The following is a 21,139-nucleotide window of genomic DNA, read 5'->3' as shown; positions in this document are numbered from 1 at the left end:
AGCTGTTCACATGAGCCTTAATTTATTCTCAGCAGAGATCAGGAATGTCAGGGCACAATTCACAATTCTTCAGCACAGCTATCCAGGCTGGGACTCAGCTGTTTAAATGTAGGTATCTAATGCTACTTTTGATGCCCTTAGGATATTCCGCCCAGCCATGTCCCTGCAGGACACACAACTCTCACAGCCCGTTGCCCATCAACCAGCCCAGTGCAGATGACACGGATAACCTAAGGCTGCATCCCCTTTGTAGTTTTGGTCTGACGCACTAGAGCAATGTTGAAATAAATCCCCAAACTTTTCCTATTTATTATGTGCCAGGTTGTTTAGCAGAGAGATTTTGGTGAGTGCTAACTGGTTTTCTTTAATGGTTTATAACTAAGCCAAAAAGCCCACTGCACATTTACAGATGTGCTCCAATACTAGGGATGTATGAGTTCATACCCATGATTGATCTTTCAGACCATTTCAAAGTACACATCATAGGGACACCTAAATGAGGGACCAGACTAAACCATGCTGAAGTAAAATACCCAGATTACATTCAGGGAAATTTTTAAGTCCCCAGCACCAGATGCTTTGATCTACTGATCTCCTTCTGTCATGCTTTATTCCTTCATAAGCCACGTCCCATCCACTGAGAGGTGAATTAATTCATGATCATTATTCACTTATTATCAATCATATTCTACTGTAATTCTCTGCTTTCTCTGCTCTGCCTTTATCTCTCAAAGTAATAGAGAGAAAAATTAAGTGATTTTCTTATTAGTTCAAAGACAAAATATCAAATTAATTTATCAATTATCCAAATGAAAATTTTAAAAGGTGCAGCCAGGTTCCAGACTTGGACAATGGTGGGAAAGGCCATTGGAACTGCAGGCAAAAACACTGGTTTCCTACTACTTGTCAGGAGTTAAATGTCATAAACTGACACAACAACAAAGAAGAAACTGTATATATGGTTTCCCCTTCTGATGAATATTAGCAGAGCCAATTTTGTTTCCAAGGAAATAAAATTCCTATAACAATTTTCTTTTTCTTTAACCTTGTGGACTTAAAATCAATCAGACCTTTGAGCTAGAATTTAGACATCTATTTTTTTTTGGCCACTTATCCCAATTAAGCCTTACTACTAATTAAAATTACAACTTTAAAAGGACAGGTAAAGGTACCAAAATATTTGTGTGGGGTGTTAGCCCTCGAAGACCAAAGCCAATCCTTGTTGAGGAACGTGAAAACATGCTTTTACTAAGGGATTCCAATCCAATAGAATCATTCAAAAACTTACACTTTTATAGTTGGTAGCATGACTCATTTCTTTGATTTGTTATGAAATTATCTAACTTTCATCTTTTTAATCAATGTCAGAAGTCACTCTTACAGTTTGGCAGTCAAAAGGCTACCTTATGCTTTTGGCAGACTGTTGCTGTTTGTCTTACAGCAGACAGTCCTTGCTGAACGTGTGAAATGCAGATTTCCCCTCATACACCTATCAGAAAAGAGCAAACTTCTTTGAAGTCTAAGGCCTTTGCATTCTCTTGCATGCATTTGTGTAGTAACGATGCACTTTTGTTATGTTCTACTGAAAACGCTCCCATTTGGCTACTTAAGATGGGTACACTGAAACATGATTTGGATTGGCAAGCCTGAATTGCATTAAAAAATGCAAAAGCATTATGGATTTCTCCTTGCACAATAATTAGAGCCCTGTCAAATTGTAGCAGAACCCTATATCTCCAGCCAATCACTTATTCTGTGCAGGAACTCAGCCATGATTGTAAGGTGCATCTCTCGGAATCAGTACACCAGCCAGATAAATTTGCCTGTAATCCAAGTATGTAACACATCAGGCTTTTTTTCCCAGCTGAATTCAACACCTGTGCCCCCAATATTTAATCTGAAACTCAGCTCAAGAATCTAACAGGCAGAGTGCAGATGTCTGCACCAGTCAGTGAAATGTAAAAATGTAAATGTAAAGATTTTGTAAGTTAGCTTTGCAGATGACTTTTTGGTGTTCTTTAGGAAGCTATTCCGAGCTAGATGTATTTTAATGTCATCAGTTTCTCTCCTGCTATTGTGTGGAAATTTTATTTTCTTAATGCCTTCTATAAGCTTCCAATGTAGTAAAGCTTTTAACAAATGAGCAAAATCTTCCATCTATAGTTATACTAAAGTTTAAAGTTATAAACAAGGTCACCAATACTAGGTACAGCTGCTGTCTCTCTTTTAAAGATGGTGGTAAAAAGCAGGTAATTGACTTTAGGTAATCAATTATCTGAAAGAAAAGATTCTTCTAACCAAGACATAAATACACTAAGAAACATCTCAGAGTCTGAATTAAGCGGACAGGGAAGATTCATAAGTCTCATTAAGAGAAACATCACAGAAATAAGCACCAGACAGCCATAAAAGACAAAACTGTTAAATTGTCTCTCCCAGTGTAGGGCTCTGTATCCACTTACTGCTATTCTTGTTTTATAACTGCCTGAGTTAATGGATAAATCAATTATGTAATTGGCGGCACAGGGACAGATCCTTACAAGTTCTACCTGCCTGGATTTGTTTGCTGAAGTGACACTAAACTAACTTGAATAAGCCAGTAGCTTCATCACCGCAAAAATTCAAGAAGACAAATCAGAGTATTGCTGTTCAGGATGCAAAAATACAGTTAGGTTGGAATTTCTCTATTTAAGCAGAGATTTTTTCATTTTTGATGTATGCTGACAGTGTCAAGAATCAGTCTGGGCATGTTAATCATCACCAAAATGCCACCAAGTTCACTGCACTGCTCCTTCCTTCTCTGAATGTTAATGGCAAATACTTAAAATCACCCTGACTAACATGTGCAACATGTACAGGCAAAAGATGCCAGCTGAGTTCACAAAGCAGTACATAGTCCATCTCACCAGTTAAGCTCCATAACTTGAGTGGAAAACAGGCAGTGAAACAGAAGGCATACAGCTAAGAATCTCTGAAAACCATCTCTGAATTGCTGCTTTCCTTGAGGATGTCTCCCGCTAGCCTGCAAATGGATTAAATCCCAGAAGCACATTTTGAAAACCAAAACAGACTTAGAGGAATGTTTGAAATCCAGCACTCCTGAGAGACCCACCTGCCTACTCAATAATACTGTACCTCCTGCAACATGCCAAGGTTTTTAACTGTGCCTGTAAATATTTCAATGTCTTGGATAAGGTTTTAGTTCCCTAACAACACACAAGGACTTCTTGATACAAATATTCCCATCTGTGCTATATTGTGGCAATGTCAGCCTAATAATAAGTTGAATTCAGAAGGGCTGTCTTCTGTTTCCAGACAACATTTTTGTGATCTAAGGTTTTATACAGCTAGCTGCTGAAATAATGACTTCCAACCGTCCCTTTTAAAATAGAGGGAAAAAAACAAAGGCAAATCTAGCACTATGTACAGGTTAATTTTACACAACTTTCTGACCCCAATGCCATCTTGGTGAGCAGCTGATGTCCCGTTTGTCCTCAGCTGAGCACGAAACCTGAGTGTGAAGGTCTCCCCTTACAAACTGTTTCCAAAAATCAAACTCCAAAATGACAGCTGGACACTCTAGTCCCTTGGTGGAGGCTGGAGACCAAAACCAAGGACATTTCATCTGTGCTGGTTTTGGGGGTACAGCATCAAGCACCCCTACACTGCTCAGACAAAGGGTCTGCAAGGAGAGGAAGGAGGTAAAAGCAAGGCCCTGCATGAGGCTCTGCCGAGAAACAGCCACTCCCAGCTTCACCTCCTCTCCCAAACTACTCACTCTGGGTTTCCACAGCATACCAGACATTTACAGGACTAGGAAAGTCGCCCCCAGCCCTGAGGCTTGTTGGAGATTTCAAGACACTAGTAAAAAATTTTGGTTTCAACAAGAAGCAAGTTCAAGTGCAAATCAAGACTCTGATAGAGGTTTTATAGAAAATATTAATACAGCATTATTAACATGGCTTTTGAAACCTTACTAGCCCTTTAAAAGATTTGGATTGAAAAGTAAAAGCTCCTAAAACATTCTGCTTGAAAGCAAGCATAAAAAGGAGAGTAAGTTTTTCTGCCAAACCAAGATCTCGTAGCCTTCTTTTCCTTTCATCTACTCCTTATTACCTTACTTGTTGTTCTGTTAGACATATCCTAGTCACACAGATGTGGCACTAATCACAGGGTAGGAGCTGCCAGCTGCCTGGGGGGATAAAGCTACTCTGACATTATCCCATCAGGCACCCAACAGTGACTTAGGAGACACAGCCATTTAGCTGACCCCTTTGTAAAGAAGCAGGTGCCGTCTGAGCATGCTGGGAAATCCTTTCTAATGCAGTCAGTTCCACCTACACGATTCAAGGTTTAAAGTGAAAAAAAAAGAGCAACTCCTATCATTTCACACACTGATGTTAGGCACAAAGTGCAGAGGCTTCCAGTGAGAGTCTTGCTTGCCGAAGATAATTACAGATTAGCACGCTACCCTAGTAAAAAATATTTCTGTGTTGAAAAATAAAGTTTATTGGGGGCATCAATTGCACTTTAGTTTCAGGCTTGATTTTTGTCTAAGATATACACTTGAAGATGCTTCTGCCACAAAGCTTGGCCCCAGGCAAAGAATCATTAATATTCTTCCTCTGAAAATCATCAAAATTTCCAGATTTTCAAGGAAGCCTGAGGGGCAAATCTTTAAAAGTTTTTCAAAACTTGAGATTTCTTTAGAGCCATGGGGATGATAGAGAACCACAAGCCACACCAGGTGTGGCTTTGTGCCACAACCTTTGTGCTACACCAGGCAAAAAAAAAGTGACCTGCACTGTCACCCCTGGTGTGGAATCTGAGCGTGTCACAGCAGGGAAGGGGATGTGGTCGACTAGCTGGGTGCCATGGCTCCACAGTAGCATGCCAGCCTCACTGCCCTGCTCTCTGCTCCCCACACTTGGCTCAGCGAATATATGTCCCTCCTCCTCTGCCCTTGCCACCCCACACTGCTCCTCTCACTGTCCACCACTTCCATTCCAAGATGGATCAAAGTCTGACTGCTCCAGCTGTGCCTGGCAGAAGGTGCCAGGAGGATGGTGAATCTCCATGCTTCCAGAAACAAAGATTCCACATCATTCAAATCAGCCTGTGTGTTATGCTGAATGCTGCATCCATTAGCAACAGTTGCAGCTTCAAATAATATCTCAGGACTTCTGCTCTTGGTTTCTCGTGTCTCAGTTACTCACCACACAGACCCCCGTACTGTCAGCGGCACTGCATGCATGAGCAAGTCTCCCAAAGGCATGCAAGAAATTCAAAGAATGAAGCCTAACTGTCTCTTCCTCCTGTGGTTCTCATTTCATGGGCTCAGCAGCACTACAAGCCTGCTTTACACCCTTAAATATTAACACAGCTATTCTCTTGATGTGGGATTCCTCATTATCATATGAATAAATGATTAATTGTCACTGTACCCACCAAGTGCAACTTTTATAACTATATGAATCAGCACTTTGCCAAACCCTTCAAGAGTAGTAAGAGTTTTCAGGCATTTATTGCACTTTATTGCTTCCTGGATCATTTAAAAGAAGTCACTGACCAACAGCCATTTACACAGGCTTGAAAGTTTACCACGGATGTACTGAGCAGTTCTGTGTTTCAAAATGCAGACAAACTTTCTTTCCCAGCAATTTAATGCTGGCTATTTGGCAGAAAACTCCACGGCTTGTCCAGCAAATGCTACTATTTGTGATGGCACATCTTGCGTATTACCAGAAGATAATTTTAATCAAACTTTGAGCGTAGTTTTAAGTACTGTTCTAACAATCATGCTGGCCTTGGTGATGTTCTCCATGGGCTGCAATGTGGAAATTAAGAATTTCTTGGGCCACATAAAAAGACCCTGGGGTATATTTGTGGGTTTCCTTTGCCAGTTTGGAATTATGCCTCTCACAGCCTTCTTGCTCTCTTTGGCCTTTAACGTCCTTCCTATTCAAGCTGTCGTGGTGCTGATCATGGGATGCTGTCCAGGGGGCACAGCCTCGAATGTCATCGCCTACTGGGTGGATGGAGACATGGACCTAAGGTAAGAGCAGCCATTCTCTAAGTACTTCATGTGGTTCTTTACATGGTAAATTTTACATTGAAAAGGACTGTTTGATCTCTCTGATGTTTTTCTTAGCTTCCTGGCACATGCATGGTGGTTTCTCCTTGTAAAGAAGGTTAGTTACCGTAATCGCAGTAAATATAAGCAGAATAGCAAGTATCCTTGGTTCATTGGAAATTTGTGAGGAAACTATCACGACAGAACTGTGCACATTAGAAATATCTTTATTGTAAAACTTCAGATGCTGGAGCAAATATAGTTTATGAAGACAATTAAGATAACATACATTGTGAAAACTTTGCCCAAGTTAGAATTACTTTTCTTTCTCCCAAGATCCTGAGTTCTAAAAAAAACCCCACGTAGGATTTTAGTATCAAAATCCTCTGCACAAGATATTGGCTGTGCAATTGTTCTTGAAGTAATGTTTCTTGAAAAAGAGCTCCTGTGGAAAAATATTTTCCCTCCTTTTGTGTTCTATACAGTGAAAAGGCAGGCATTTATTTTCTCTTTGGGAACTAGTTTTAGTGAACATCACTTGTGACAATTCTTTCTGCTCCTGGAAACTTATGCAGAGTCTTCAAACTGAGGGAATATGTTACAGGCTAGAAACCACTACTTAAGGCAGTCCCGCATATTGGGAGGCAATGAAAAACCCTCCTTTGTGGCAAAGTGTGATGGTCTCAACGACAAAGTGCTATGAACTCAGAAACAGATGTGTAAGGCACCTGACATGGCCTAGGACAACAAACACACAGGAGGAATGAACACTACACTTGACGCAAATTCCATAGAGGATTCATTAAGAGCCTTTAAAAATGAGCCGTCTAAGAATCCTAATATTTGTAGCTTTAATATGACATTTTTTCCATCCTTTGAAAAGAGTGAACTTTTCTGTCACATACAGGTGTTAATGTAAAAACAGCTTTCAAATTATGAATGAGGTTAGCTCTGCTAATCATTGACTTCCTCATTGTAGAGGAAAGAGCTATGATACTAAGAACCGTAAGACACTTATTTTCAATTAATACAGTTCTAAGAAACCACAGATGGGAAGATATTGAGTACAAGTCTGAAATTTTTTTCTAATCTCTCCTTGGAAGAATAAAGTGAGCTAAACTATGCTTGGTCAGCTCTGTGTGTTCAGAGTTGCACCACTGAAATCAATGGTAAAAATGCGAATTTATAGTTCTATAAACATGAACAGGATTTCTATCCTGTGATGATGTCAGAGGGTGAAGTTAATTGAAAATGCCTTTAAAAGGTTATTCTTCAGATAAAGACCTTTACCGTAAGAAGTCAAAGGCTTTTGGTCAATACCTTTGCAACAAAGATGAAGGGACCACAGGATACAGGAGATTGTCAAGGCGAGCATCTTCTCAATAGAAGAGTAACATTAGAAGTTGTGTGGCTGGTTTCTGGAACCACCACAGTATTATAGAAACCTGCTCATCATATCAGACAATGTTTTCGTTTTAACTGTAATATTTTATGATTGTACATTACAACCCATGGTCATTGTCTATAGTTCTGCTTCAACACCTCTCTGTGCAAATAGACCACAAGTTAGAGCAGGAATTAGTTTTATAATTAGCGTTATAAGCACGGTCAGGTGAAGCATGATGCTTCATACCTTTCTTAGTAAATCAAACCCAGCTGATATTCTTTAATGTTTCCCCACGGAGACATCTCTTGATATTTCATAAAAACAACTGCTTCTGTGGAAACAGGGACTGGGGTTAGAGGATGGCCATATTTTGGAGAAGGATGTATGTTCAGGGACAGTATAAAGATACAGGAAATAGAGAGGTATGGAGCATGAGAGGTTTTATCCATTTGGGACTTCATCAAACCTTAATTGTAACCTGTGACCCTTTTTCTCTGTAGGAGTCTTCTACAGGAATTCTTTTGCCAGAGGCTCCTGCAAAATCCTATACAGTGACTCTAAGGCAGAGAGTGACAGAAACCAAAATTAATGCAGATATTCCTGTGGCTTCTGCATTAATTTTTCTAGATTTCTCTGGATCTGCTCAGTTTGTGGGCCACGACCAGTAGTCCCTTTTCTGAGGACAAGCAACAAAAAAGAGAAGTCGGAAGTGAGGATCGTAAGAAAGCTTCCAAACTCTCTTAACTAGAACCGTCTCTCAGTATTTTTATATCAGAAGAATGAGATTTGTAGGCATAATTTTATCCATTCTACTGTAATTCTCAGAGTTTCCTCCTTATTTAAAATGTCTTTTTCTTCATTCCTGTAGCAGAATGCATCTTTTTGTACAACAGAGAACCAGAAATATCTTTGCAACATGCAGCAACAATACTTATGCTAAGCCTCACTGAGCAATTCTTAGCACCTACTCTTTGGCCTAGAGCAAAACAAGCCAGAAAAGGGAATTTCATTACATCACACGTCCTAGACAATGAAATGGATTTCTATGCTGTTGAGTTCAGAGTGAAATTTTAACAGTCTAGAACTGCTGTTATAAAGGAAAGCTCCATTTGATGTCCATCTCTGCCCCTGTTGCCTGTGCAGATTGTCATCCTCTCTGAAACCAGCCGGACAGGCAGAATGCAGACAGACTTGCCAACAGACCTTCCCGCTGGCCACCTGTCTGACTGCCTCATCGTACCAAAAGTTATGGTTCTGTGGCTGCAGAACACCTTGATATTTCGTGGTTTTTCTTTTCAGCAGAAGCCATTCCTTTCATTTAGGTTTTCTCTAACCTGATAAACAGGATAAATTGTCAGTACCTAGCAATATTTCTTGCACAACCTTTCACAAGGTGTGAAATGGTAATAAGAAAATGAGAAAAACCATGGGCTAGCATGAGATGAACAGTCACTGTAACCAATTTCTTTGCAGCATCAGCATGACAACTTGTTCCACGCTGCTTGCAATGGGAATGATGCCACTTTGCCTCTTTATTTACACCAAGATGTGGACTGATTCTGATGCAATTGTACTCCCCTATGACAGCATTGGTGAGTCCAGTGAACCAGCACTTTCCCTTCTGTCTATCCTCCCTTTAGTGACAACCACCTGTATACCATTATCCTGCAGTCAGGGAGAAATTACCTCAGATTTTTAAAAATATTCCTCTTTCTACGTTTTAATAACCACCATGGGCATTAGGTACCAAAAATCATTTCACATCGTCCACAGCTCTGCCAAAGACTTGAAGCCATTATAAATATTGTACAGATAATTATGACAAGATTGTGCATGTTTTTCTTTCCACTCTGCGTGGTACTGGGATAAGAATATAGAATAGTTAATATAGGGATGGCTGCTTCTCCTGAATGAAAGTGTTTGTAGCAGCTTTAAGACACGATCCTGCAAAGTGCTAAATGCTGAGGCCATAATCTGGCAAAATACTTAAGCACACGTGGATAATTAAGCAAGTGATTAAAACTGCTGAGTCTCTTTGAAAACCTGCAATCTACACTGCCAGGAGTGGCTTCATTTGACTTCCTGTCAAAAATCTCATCCAGCTACAAAGAGAAAATAGTTAAGGTATTTAGAAATACATGCTCCAGTGCTTTGCAGAGCTGTGGCCCTAGTGCTTATCAAGTGCAGTTTCATGTTGTGCTAATCTTAAAAACCAGCAGAATCACTTTCACATTCTTCAACTTCACTTCCCATTGTCCTTGGGGAAAAACAAAAATCACATACATTGCTCGTGCTTTCAAAATAAATACTGGAGGGGGAAGGCCAAAACAAAAGAAGCTCTAAACCAGTTGCTGATACGGTACAGTAGCAAAACACCTGCAGACAAAATGAACATTTAATATAGCTACTCACATCACAGGATAGTGATGATTAGCACACTCAAATTTCTGTCTGCCTTTCTGATGCAGGTGAATGAGCATGTAGCTCAGCAGAATGGCAATTACTTCAACAGGCTGCCAAAGATAACAGAGTCTATAGAAAAGCAAACGGGCAGGTGCGGGTAGAGCGAGCGTGCATGCTCCGGGGTGTGCACACCAGAAACATTCCCTGTGGGCTCCATGCCCACAGTCACTCAACTTGGTGTCTGTCCTGTTGTGAGCTTCTGCACCATAACTGGCCTTAACTTCTCTCCTTTTTTTTACAGGAATTTCTCTGGTAGCTCTTGTAATTCCTGTTTCGTTTGGAATATTTGTTAACCACAAATGGCCTAGTAAGGCAAAAGTGATACTTAAGGTAGGATATATAAGGCTGAAGCATAAGCAATTATGGACAAATTATGGAATCAGTGGCACCACTGAAGCAGTACATTGCTATTCATAGTATTAGTATCTGACTCCATAAGACCTGGAAAGTTTTCAGCAGAAAACAAATGAGATGGTGTGGAAATGTATTGCTTTCCCTCTGCACAAACAGGCATGAGTTGCATGCATTATTAGAAACCATCATTATCTAAAGAACCTGCTTTTGTCTTTTGCTGCAACTATGTTAGTAATTGAGTTCAGTATATAATGTAAACTCAGATTGGAAGGCAAATCATTCAGGTCAACAGAAAGAAGTTTTTCTCTGCAAAACAATAAAAAATAAAATCATTATGGATCAAAATGCCTTCCTCCTTTTTTTCAAAGCAGTTTCATGCTTTTTTGTAGGCCAAATTTTGAGTGGGAAGTAAATTTTTATTTAAAAATAATAAACTGAAAATATTCCAGCTCTTATAAAAAAACCTAAAAAAATTATTCACAAAATACAGTTATCTTTGTAAGATGGTTTCGGATACATCAAAAATAGGGGGGTTTTGGGCAAAAACTGTTCTCATCAAAATAATAATAATAATAATTTAGCCATATCTAGGGTAGCAGCAAATTAATCATTCTGAGCATTTGGTTTAGGTTTAAAGAGATTTTCAGATGTGCTGAGAACTCTTGGCCTTTGCTAACCATTCTTAGTTAATACATATATTATCTAAATTTTCTTAAAGAAATCTAGTCTGGTCACTTGTTTTTCTACTTATATTTTGTTATCCTGTCTTTGCTATAGGCTCAGGCAGCATAGACCACAAGGTCTTTTTAAGTCAATTCATTTTCATTAAACTACTAACTTATCATGTTGCATTTTTAAATGCTTTCACAGCTTACTATTTCTGTTTAATCAGTCAAGGGAAAAGCGTGGACTTGTACTCACATGAGAGAAACTCTACTTGGTCTCTCACCAAAGCCCTGTTTCATCCCCTTTCTTGCCAAGTGGGTGAGCAACCCACAGAACGGTCCATTGACAGTTTGCTTTGTGTAGGACGATGAAGCATCAAGATTGAGCCATAGCTGTCAGATTAAGGCCCATATAGTGAGAAATTCAGACAAGAGCACAAAGGCAGTGTGCCAGGTGAAAGAACAGCGTGTCATGGCCAGACCATGTTTCTTCTTCCTAGGTGCATGTGGTTAATAGCTCAGACAAACAAAAGCACTTGTTCACTCAGTGCTCTTAAAAATGCTTCAGCCAAAGACTGATGAAGCCAGTTCAATGGGAATACATGTTTTAGCTGAGGAATAGATTCTTCTAAGCTTAGACTAAGAAGTCTATCTCTGGGATTCCTGGCAACATATGCTTTAATGACAGACATTTCACTTGGGTATTGAAAAGAGAGTGAGTTATAACTTTTTTAGGGGAGCAGCAGTAAAGATCTCAGTACATTCAGACACAGGAAATAAGAACAACTGCAGTGATTACATCTATCTAGAAGGGCTATACAAGCTCGTAACCAGTTTTCAAACATGAATTTTCAGCCCCATTAAAGATTTACCCCTGCACTTGGCAAATAATTTCCTAGCACTAGCTCACTAGCAGTCTAGCATCTAGTTAGCACACACTGTACTAAGCCTCAGAGTGTGATTCACCATGGGGGGAAGGAAAATGCGGTATTCTACCTACTAGGCTGTAAGTTTCCCGACAACTCTGGGGAAATTTTTCTAATGTGTGCACCATTCCTCACTCATATCACACCTGTATTTTTAATCTCTAGTCCTAAGTACAATTATAGTCAAGCCTTCAAAAGACTAGTTTTACAGGTATCTGCTATATATACCTATTACAGCTGTGTCTTGATCTAGAGCTGTTGTCACACCTTGAAGTACATCGTACATCTTTTGTTTGGGAAAAATGGCAGCTATCTAATCTCTCTGCCAGCTGTGAATTGTATTGCTGTAAACATTAGGTTTTGTGTTCAACAAGACTTTCAGTGACTCAGAGGCAATCACTGGCATGTTTGACACCATATTTGTTGTGTCTAAATTTCCTTGAGATCTCATTTGTGCAGTATTCTGTGATTCCGTGATTCAGTGACTCAGAACCTCCTCTTTCCCGTCACAGGTTGGTTCCATTGTGGGAGCAGTGCTCATCGTGCTCATTGCTGTGGTTGGGGGAATACTCTACAAAGGCTCCTGGATTATCTCACCCAAATTATGGATCATTGGCACCATATTTCCAGCAGCTGGCTATACTTTAGGATTCTTTCTGGCTCGTGTAGCTGGCCTGTCTTGGCACAGGTATTCCACAGCTTTATTCAACTGTGTAAAAAGATTTTATTTCATGATTAATCAATGCTGAGAATGCTCCCTAAACATTAGTCATGTTACAGAGTCACTCATTCACCAACCCTGCTTTTTGCTATACTATGTGGAGACAAAACTTTCCTTGCGCACATTTATTTACAGATTCTGACTATAGCATTTCCTCCTATCCTTCAAATGTTTTCCTTTTGTGTGCTAATATCTTGCACTTCAAACAAGTGAAACAGACCTGACTTGTAAGTGGGTTGGGACTCCAATAAAACTTCTCGTGTAGATGTAGCAGTCTACAATTTAGAACATCATTGCGAGAGAGGGAGACAGCAAGTGCCACATATGTGCCTTTAAGGTGGTTCACAGTCATTTACAGCTGCTGAACTGCCAATAATTGGTGGTACCAGCCATAGGCCGAGTGTTTTTTTGACTATGTCAGCTGAAGGATACAATTTTCTTAGTTATCCATTACATTGTTTGCCTATCCAGATTAGTAAAAAATGTAAGGACCTACAGGATACTATTTCACAACTGTCTTTGTATTATTCCCTTTAGGTGTCGTACAGTGTCTCTGGAAACAGGCATGCAAAACACTCAGCTGTGTTCAACTATAGTACAGCTCTCATTCACTCCTGAACAACTTGAACTGATGTTTACTTTCCCACTCATCTACAGCATTTTCCAGCTGTTATTTGCGCTACTAATTTTAGGAGGTAAAGCACAGTGATTTTCTATTATAGCACTATAACTATCAATATTATTATTATCAGTTTAACTTTACATGTAAATGGAGAAAACAAGAAGGGTAAAAAATAATCAAATGGATTCCAAACTCAAAGCATAACTTTAAAGAAACTGTCTGGAGGTGTTGAAATGTTTTAACAATATAAGGAAAGAAAATATTGCATGGCTATATGTTACTACAGTGTCTTTTTCGGGCAATTTTTATAATTCCTTTATTTAACACTAAACATGTATTGATCCTCAGGCTACCGTCTTTACAGAAGGCACCGAGGCAAAACAAAGACAGATGTCGAGAAAACAGAGCAAAAAGAGGATTCAAAATCAAGTGCCAAAATAAATGGAGGATTTGTATCAGATGAGATGAGAGAGAAAACTACCTCTGCTCCCACCAGCTGTAAAGATAAAGAATATATATAGTTTACTTAAACCTTTTTTTTCACATTATTTTTGCTCATGGAAATAGTTAACAAAAGAAGTTCTGCTGATATTGTACAGTGAGACTGTAAAATGATTAACTTAAGAAAGATCTACTTTGATTTTTAACATGTTTTTTGCCACAATGGTAAAATCTGGTTTTGAGGTTAATTCCCTAAAAATATGTCATGTTTTATTATGGATTATTTAACAAAAAGCAGAATAAAGGTAGGCTGTTGCTAAAAAGAAGCTGATATCTGCAATACCAACTCCAGCCCATGGTCCTGCAAATCCATCTGCTAGTCTCAGCTCCACACCAAAGAGATATCTTGTGAAAGTGCCTGAGCAGGAACAGGAGTAGATGTGAAAGATCTGGAAAGGCTGAATATGAATCAAGCATGAAATTGGACCAAGCCAATAATGAAAGTTTCATTTAGTCTGGATAGACTAAAACACTGTATTAATTTATTGAAGCATTAATTTATTCTGAAGCTATAATTTTAGCAAGTGCAAGGCACCTTATGACTCCATTTTTTTGCCCAAAATAATAGAAAGTAATAGAATGTAACAGTCTTGCATCTTCAGTCTGGGTCTTTTAGGTGCTGGAAACATGAAGAGAGAGACAAAGGTGAGGGCGTAAGCCTTGAGCAATTTTAGTGACAGCAGTGACACTTCATACAAAGGAGCAAGCAGAGGTTCTGGAAGTGTAAGAAATTATAAGCTCCTGCACTGACAGGAAGGCATTTGAAAATGGAACACAAAATGTCCCTGATTCATCCAGGACTAGTTCCACCAATCTTAACATGAGACAGCAGTGCTTGGAGAGAGTTATATATTTTTGTTATTTTATGAACTAAATAAATTTGAACAGATGAACATAGACAGATGTCTATGACATGTAGACATTGGTGTAGCTGACAATTTTAAGATTTTATTTATATCAACCCTGAATAGAAATAACTGGACGTACACATACATTACACATTATTTGTTTCTGAAAATTCAAGAGTACCTATGGAAATCTCTCCTAACTGAGTGGAGAAAATGAGTATAATTCTAGGAGAAACAGTGCAGTAAACTCCTTGCAGCTGTAATTTTTTAAGGAAACATTCAGTAACATTAGTCCTGTAGCTGTTATGTAAAGAAAATTTCCAGAGAACTTCAGATAAATGAGTGAGAGGTTGGCTGACCAAAAAACTCAAGAATGAACTGGCTATGAATATGGAAACAGTACACCCTTTTGTCATATTCAAGTGGACCTTCCAAGGTACGGTGAGTTAATGTGGCAGGTTTTTTACAAACACAACTGAAATTGTGGAATTTAAGTTCCCAATGTGCAGCTTTCCACTGCTGCAGAAACATGCCCAGTACTAAACAAAGAATAAATTATTGCTGTCTACCATATGTGGGGGAAAGGGTCTCAAAATGTTCCTGAGTTCTGGGAAGCTTGAGGATGCTTTATTTGGCAGGGAGATCAGAATGGTCATAAGTTCCAAGGAGGAGTTCAATACTGAGTGGGAGTTAGTACACAATGAGGTGTTCTGTGTTTTATAGAGCAAATATTAAACAAAGCAATGTGATGAAGACTGTTATGGAGAAATCATAAATTGTGAAATAACAGGTTCATCAGGAAAAGGATAAGCTGTTATTTGTAACATCTGTACTAAAATGGTTATTGTCTTGCTCCTGCATCGGTCAAAAAATGGACAGTGGAAGTTAGTTAGGATCATGTCTTTCTCATGCACAAAGCTGCTACTCTTCCCCCATGCTGAACTTTGATGTTTCTGTGAATATTTCAAGCAGATCTTGAAAATGTATTGAAGAATAATCGTTTGTCTTGCTTATATTCTGTGTGCATGTGTGTGTGTGTGTGTGTGTGTGTGTGTGTGTGTGTGTGTGTGTATTTAACACAACTGTATAAACACTGAACTAAATAAAGTCAGAAACTATTTATAATTTTTCCTACTGGAGTAATTTAAGGTGAAAAGAATTGAGGCTGAAACCTAACATGCAGACAGAGTTTATAGCTTTGAGATGTAACAAAAACATCTCATGTTATGTGTCAAATGTATATGTTTAGTAATCATAAAATCATAGAGTGGTTTGGGTTGGAAGGGACCTGGAAATTTTTATAGTCCAACCTTCCTTCAATGAGCAGGGACATCTTCAACTAGATCAGGTTGCTCAGAGCCCCATCCAACCCGATCTTGAATGTGACCAGGGATGAGGCATCTACCATCTCTCTGGCTAAAACGATGATGATTAAATGAACATGAGATATCTCATGCCGTATTCAATACACTTTTTTAATACATGTGTGTACTAAAGGCCCCTGATGAAGGATGAAGCTACAGTTACACGTAGCAAGGATGTCCCAAGCTTTACATGAAGCGAAGCCAGCTCAAAGATCTTGCCCCAAATATGGCTCTAGAGGAAAAAAACCCAGGCCTCGTTAATGTGTGAGAAGCAGGCTTATGCTGATGTGACAATTTCTAAATCTCAAGCTGTAGAGGTGAAATCTGGACAGCATCAGTATCAGACCATCACTTGTGGAACTGGGGTGAGCTGTCTCACAGTAATGTAAGGAACCACTGGAGAAGTTGTGTTCTCACCCCAGAGCTCTCCAGAAAGATATTTCTTTGTCTATATATAGACCTATAAATGCTGGGATATAGGCTATTCAGTTGCAGGAGTGTGGTGGCCTCCAACCTTGCAGTTGCAATTGTCTTGGTATTGTCAAAAGGAAAACCCTGGACTGCTGAGATCAGCTTGTTTAACCTGCTCAGCGTCACCTCCTCACATTCCACAGTGAATGTGGAAAATCCTTTCAATGAAGGACAGTATCACTGAGTCACCACTCCTTTTTAAACAATCTTCTATCCACGGAAACAATCTGTGGATGGGACATTGCAGCTTGTGCAATTTAAAAGCATCATGCACTGTTGTTCAGGCTAACAAATGCCCATTCTAATTAACTCTTACACATATTGGCAATTGTGAATTTACCACTTCTAAGAAGTCATACAGGTTCTAGGCTACCACTGCTAGTTTACTTTTAGATTGTCATTCATGTTCAGAAGGCCTGGGTAGACTGTGACTCTGCTGCAGTGCTTGTTCTCAAGCTACTGCAGACAAAATGAGATGAAGTATGTCTAAGGAGAGACACCTTAAAAGTTGAAATGACGGTTGAATTAATGCCTCACTCATCCCAAGGTCTGTAGTATAAGGCCTATAAAGATGCAACAATCACATTTGCCAAGCCAATCTGTAGCCATAAATCTGGATATAAATATGTATTCCATGGTCAGCAAAGAGAGGGACAGGGAGAATTCTGGAAGGAGAAAAAGACATTGTGCATAATCAAGCGTGACATTCAGTCGCCTGAACACAGGACCTAGTGTGATGTGAGATGCCCTGGAATGTCCTGCCTGGATTTCTGCTGCCAGTCCAGGAAGTCACAAGTATTCTGTAGGTCCTGTGTCCTGCCTGCACCTACCATGGCGACTAAAATGGCACCACACACTTGTTTAATCAGCCTAATACTCCTTCTGACTTCCGTGTAATTAATCCTTATTTGCAGGGTTTCCTGTGATCCATATTAATTCCTCCACAGTCAGATGAAAGGTCAATGCTTCACATGGGGTAATTGTAAGGCCATAAGAACACCCTCACAATATATTGTAAAATATTTAAGAATTTAGAAAAACGAACAACAAAAGTGTTACTTTCAGCTGCCTCTAAGAACTGAGCAAAAGTATATCTCCTTAAAAAATTTCTCCCAGCCCTGCATCTCCCCCTAGAATTACATGGGACTTGGAAAGATCTAGAAATAAAATTCAGTGAGGACATTCTAAACTATATCTATGTAAACAAAGAGCATACAAAAAAGTATTAGTGATAGCTCTACTTGCCCATAATGGACATAATGTAAGATGAATCAATCAATTACCAGTTTCTCTTGAAAGATCATAAATCAGCCTACTACCTTAGATGAAATTTGATTTAGAAAAACATGAAGCTTTAGAAATATTAAATTGAAATACAGGGCATCATCTTTTGGACTTCAATTTTTTGGGGATTCTGCCATGAGGACTGAACTTCTGCCTTTCTAATCACCAATTGAGAAATCTTTTGCAATCACAGCAAATACTTTAAAACTCCAAAGAAAGGGAAGGGAAAGCTCAACACTGAAGAAATTTCTGTTGACTTCAACAGGGAGTGGATCAGCTCCTTCAAATGGTTCACTTCCTGGTTACTACATATCTAAGATATTGTTATGAAAAGGTTTCTGTTCCAAACAAACAGAATCCAGTTAATTTCCCTTAGAGCACACAAGGCTCGAGGCAGTTTCTCATTCACTGCAATTCTTCCTGGCCATGAGAAATATTAGCAATTACACACCCAGTGTTTCTACTCAAACAAATTTAACATTGCTTCATATCTTATAGATGTAACTTAATTGCTTCATATATACTGATTAGGTCTGCTGATCAGGTATCATTAAGGTAATTTGATACATTCTTTTAAATATGACTGCAGACCTTCTGTCTCCTTCTTCTGCAATGAGTTTAAGTATTACTCATTTGGGAGATTTCATCACAGTTTTTAAATATGCTTTCCCCCATCTCAATTCAAACTAGAAGCAAGGAGGTCATATTGAGATGGTAAGGCCCTGATTAAATAATTTGATGGTACAATTAATTCCCCACAAGTGGAATTAACTGCAGGGGATTAATGAAAATGTCAGGGTTACAGGTTTTGCTGGTGATGTGTTTCTAATGTGAGTAGTAAATCTGCTGTAGGTAGAACACAAATTCTTTCCACGAAAGGCTTTTTCTTTAAAAATATACTCTGAACTCATAAAATAAACCACAGCTAGTATGGAAAAATTTTCCATAAAAGTGCACCTACTGAGGAAACAGACAAAACATACAGCTTGTCTAGAAGAACACATATTTCAGGTTTATGATATCCAATGATCGCTAAAAAAAGATAAAATTATGCACAATATCTAAAAAATGGGCTTAAGAAAAAGATGAAAAAAAAGACTGATTTATGGACCATAAATTCATTGCTAGCAATTTAATATGATGTTTGAGGTAAAGCTCATAGGATAGTCTTTAATAATTGTTTGGTGGAAGCTGCAGAGATATGTGCCCGTGCCTCTTACACCCTTTTCTTAAGCACCTACTTGTGTCATTGCCAAGCTAACTGAAGCTCTGAGGTTCTTGTGTTTGCTTCTCCAGTCATTTCCAGTAAACATCAAATCCAAGGAAAAGCACAAGATGCTTTCAAATATTTTGCCTGTTGAAAGGGAAATAGCATCTGAATAGAAGGATAGAACAGACTCTACTGAAATGAACAACGTAGTGATGGGAGGACAGGAGAAAATTCAGATAAAATTATTTTGTGAAGACATACCTAGCTGTCTACAGAGGAACCAGTCATCACACAGATGACTTTCTGTCTGTTCTGTACCACTTCACCTGTTCTATAGTGCTTTTCAGAAATCTTCCACAGAAAACATTTAAGACACAAATGAAAACCTGCCACAGTCAGAAAATATAAAACAGCCAGACTGTTTACTATATCAAAATCACAAAGGATATTTGGATTGCCTCTGGAATATGGTCAGACCAGTTTGCAGTTGAAGAGAGCATATAATCCTCGAGGTCTTTGCAGTCACCCAGAAACACGGTGGTGCTACAAAATGTGTAGAGGATTCAGCTGCATGAGTTGGGAGGTGAAGAATCAGGGATGGCTGGGAGAGGAACCTGTGTTCAGGCACTGGTGAGCAGAGAGCACTGGGGTGCCTTGTTCTCCAGCCAGCTGGGCTGCACCAGCTGTACTCATACCATCCAAGGGGCAGTGGGGAAGGATGAAGCAGTCACACTCTCTGTGCTTACTTTTCCCCACTTGGTTCCCTACAGACAGAGCCAGACCACAAGCCACTACTAAGGCTTGTATGGACAAGAAAATAGGCTGGGATCAGGCTCAAATCCAAGCTAATCTGACAGTAGAGATGAAAGTTTAGGCTACCCCTTTTCTAGTAAATAAACTGGGGAGCAGTCTCTGACCCCAAAGCCAAGCAACACTGTCTCACTCACATGCACAAGGGTCAGCTCTCTTCCCCCACGAGCAGGAAGAACACACTTCTGGCTCTCTTCTGGAAACAATCCCCTTCATCAGCCCTAGCCTGGTGCCACTCAAGAGTGCCGCCAGAGCTGAAGCTGTGCCAGGAAGGGTGCAAGCAGTCATGAGACAGCCCTCAAGCTCGCGCCTTCCTCTTGGCTTATTTACTGGTGTAGATGTAACAGTACATGCCCAAACCCATTTTTTTTCTTTAAACACTCAAAATTGTCCAGCTTTAGCAGAGCCAGAGAATTCAGGGTAAAGACTGTGTATTTTCCCCTATTGTTTCCTTATAGACTTATGGTAACTCTGACTCATGTTGTTAATGATAAATTAAGCTTTAACTAAGTAGATATTTCAGTTAGAGCAATTTCTGCTTCTGTGGAAGAGAGCCCTCATTTATACAAAGAAATGAGCATGTTCATTCCAAAAGAATACTATATCTTTGATGTAATGTTGGGGGGTTTTTTTACAATTTAGTCATGGTGCCATTTACACTGCACTTTGAATGTTACATATTTTTATTGTTAAATAAATTAATGGCTATGAGAGGGAATGAAAGTGATCCCTGGTATTAAGTTCTCAAAGGAGAATTTCTACTTTTTTACTATGTTATGAAGGCTAATTTTAGTGCATGAGCTATTTACGTTTAACTGCAGAGAACTACAGGGCCAGGTTCAGAGATTATGTTCTATCTTTAGGCATGTTTTTCAAAAATCTGTGACTCACATGATATTTACTCTGCATGTGCTGTGAGTTCACCCCAGACAGCAACTAAGTCCCATGAAGCTCCTGGCTCACTTTCCCCCTATAAGTGGGATGGGGAGGAGAATCAGAAAAAGGTAAAACTCTTGAGCTAAGAACAGTTTAATAATTTAAATAAAGTATACTGTTAATAATAATTTATTTTTATCTTTATTGTTATTGTAATGAAAATGAGAGAGAGAAGTGAATAAAACTCAAGCAAAACAAGTGATACACCATATAATTGCTCACCACTCACTGACTGATGGCCAGCCAGTCCCTGAGCAGTGAACATCCTCTCCCAGCCAACTCTCTCCAGTTCATATACTGCATGTGACATTCTATTGTATGAAATATTCATTTGGCTGGTATGGGTCAGCTTTACCAGTCATGCTCCCTTCCTCCCATCTTCTTGTGCATCTCCTCACTGCCAGAGCATGGGAAACTGAAAAGTCCTTGACCGAGGGTAAGCAGTACTTAGCAACAACTGAAACATCAGTGTGTTAACAGTGTTATACTAAATTCAAAACACAG

At 39.2% G+C, this 21,139-nt stretch overlaps 1 protein-coding gene across 1 annotated transcript; it reads left to right on the top strand.

Moving 5' to 3' along the window:
- Nucleotides 1-3,344: 3,344 nt before the first annotated feature.
- On the top strand, nt 3,345-15,685 carry SLC10A2 (solute carrier family 10 member 2). The gene is made up of 6 exons (XM_008629351.2): nt 3,345-6,055; nt 8,934-9,052; nt 10,165-10,253; nt 12,381-12,556; nt 13,127-13,284; nt 13,560-15,685. The coding sequence occupies exons 1-6, from the start codon at nt 5,634-5,636 to the stop codon at nt 13,730-13,732; spliced, it is 1,137 nt and encodes a 378-aa protein (XP_008627573.1). The 5' UTR covers nt 3,345-5,633; the 3' UTR covers nt 13,733-15,685.
- Nucleotides 15,686-21,139: the final 5,454 nt, after the last annotated feature.

This window comes from Corvus brachyrhynchos, unplaced genomic scaffold, assembly GCF_000691975.1.
Source record: "Corvus brachyrhynchos isolate BGI_N302 unplaced genomic scaffold, ASM69197v1 scaffold92, whole genome shotgun sequence".
Classification (NCBI taxonomy): Eukaryota; Metazoa; Chordata; class Aves; order Passeriformes; family Corvidae; genus Corvus; species Corvus brachyrhynchos.
This window is presented reverse-complemented; position numbering and strand designations above follow the sequence as displayed.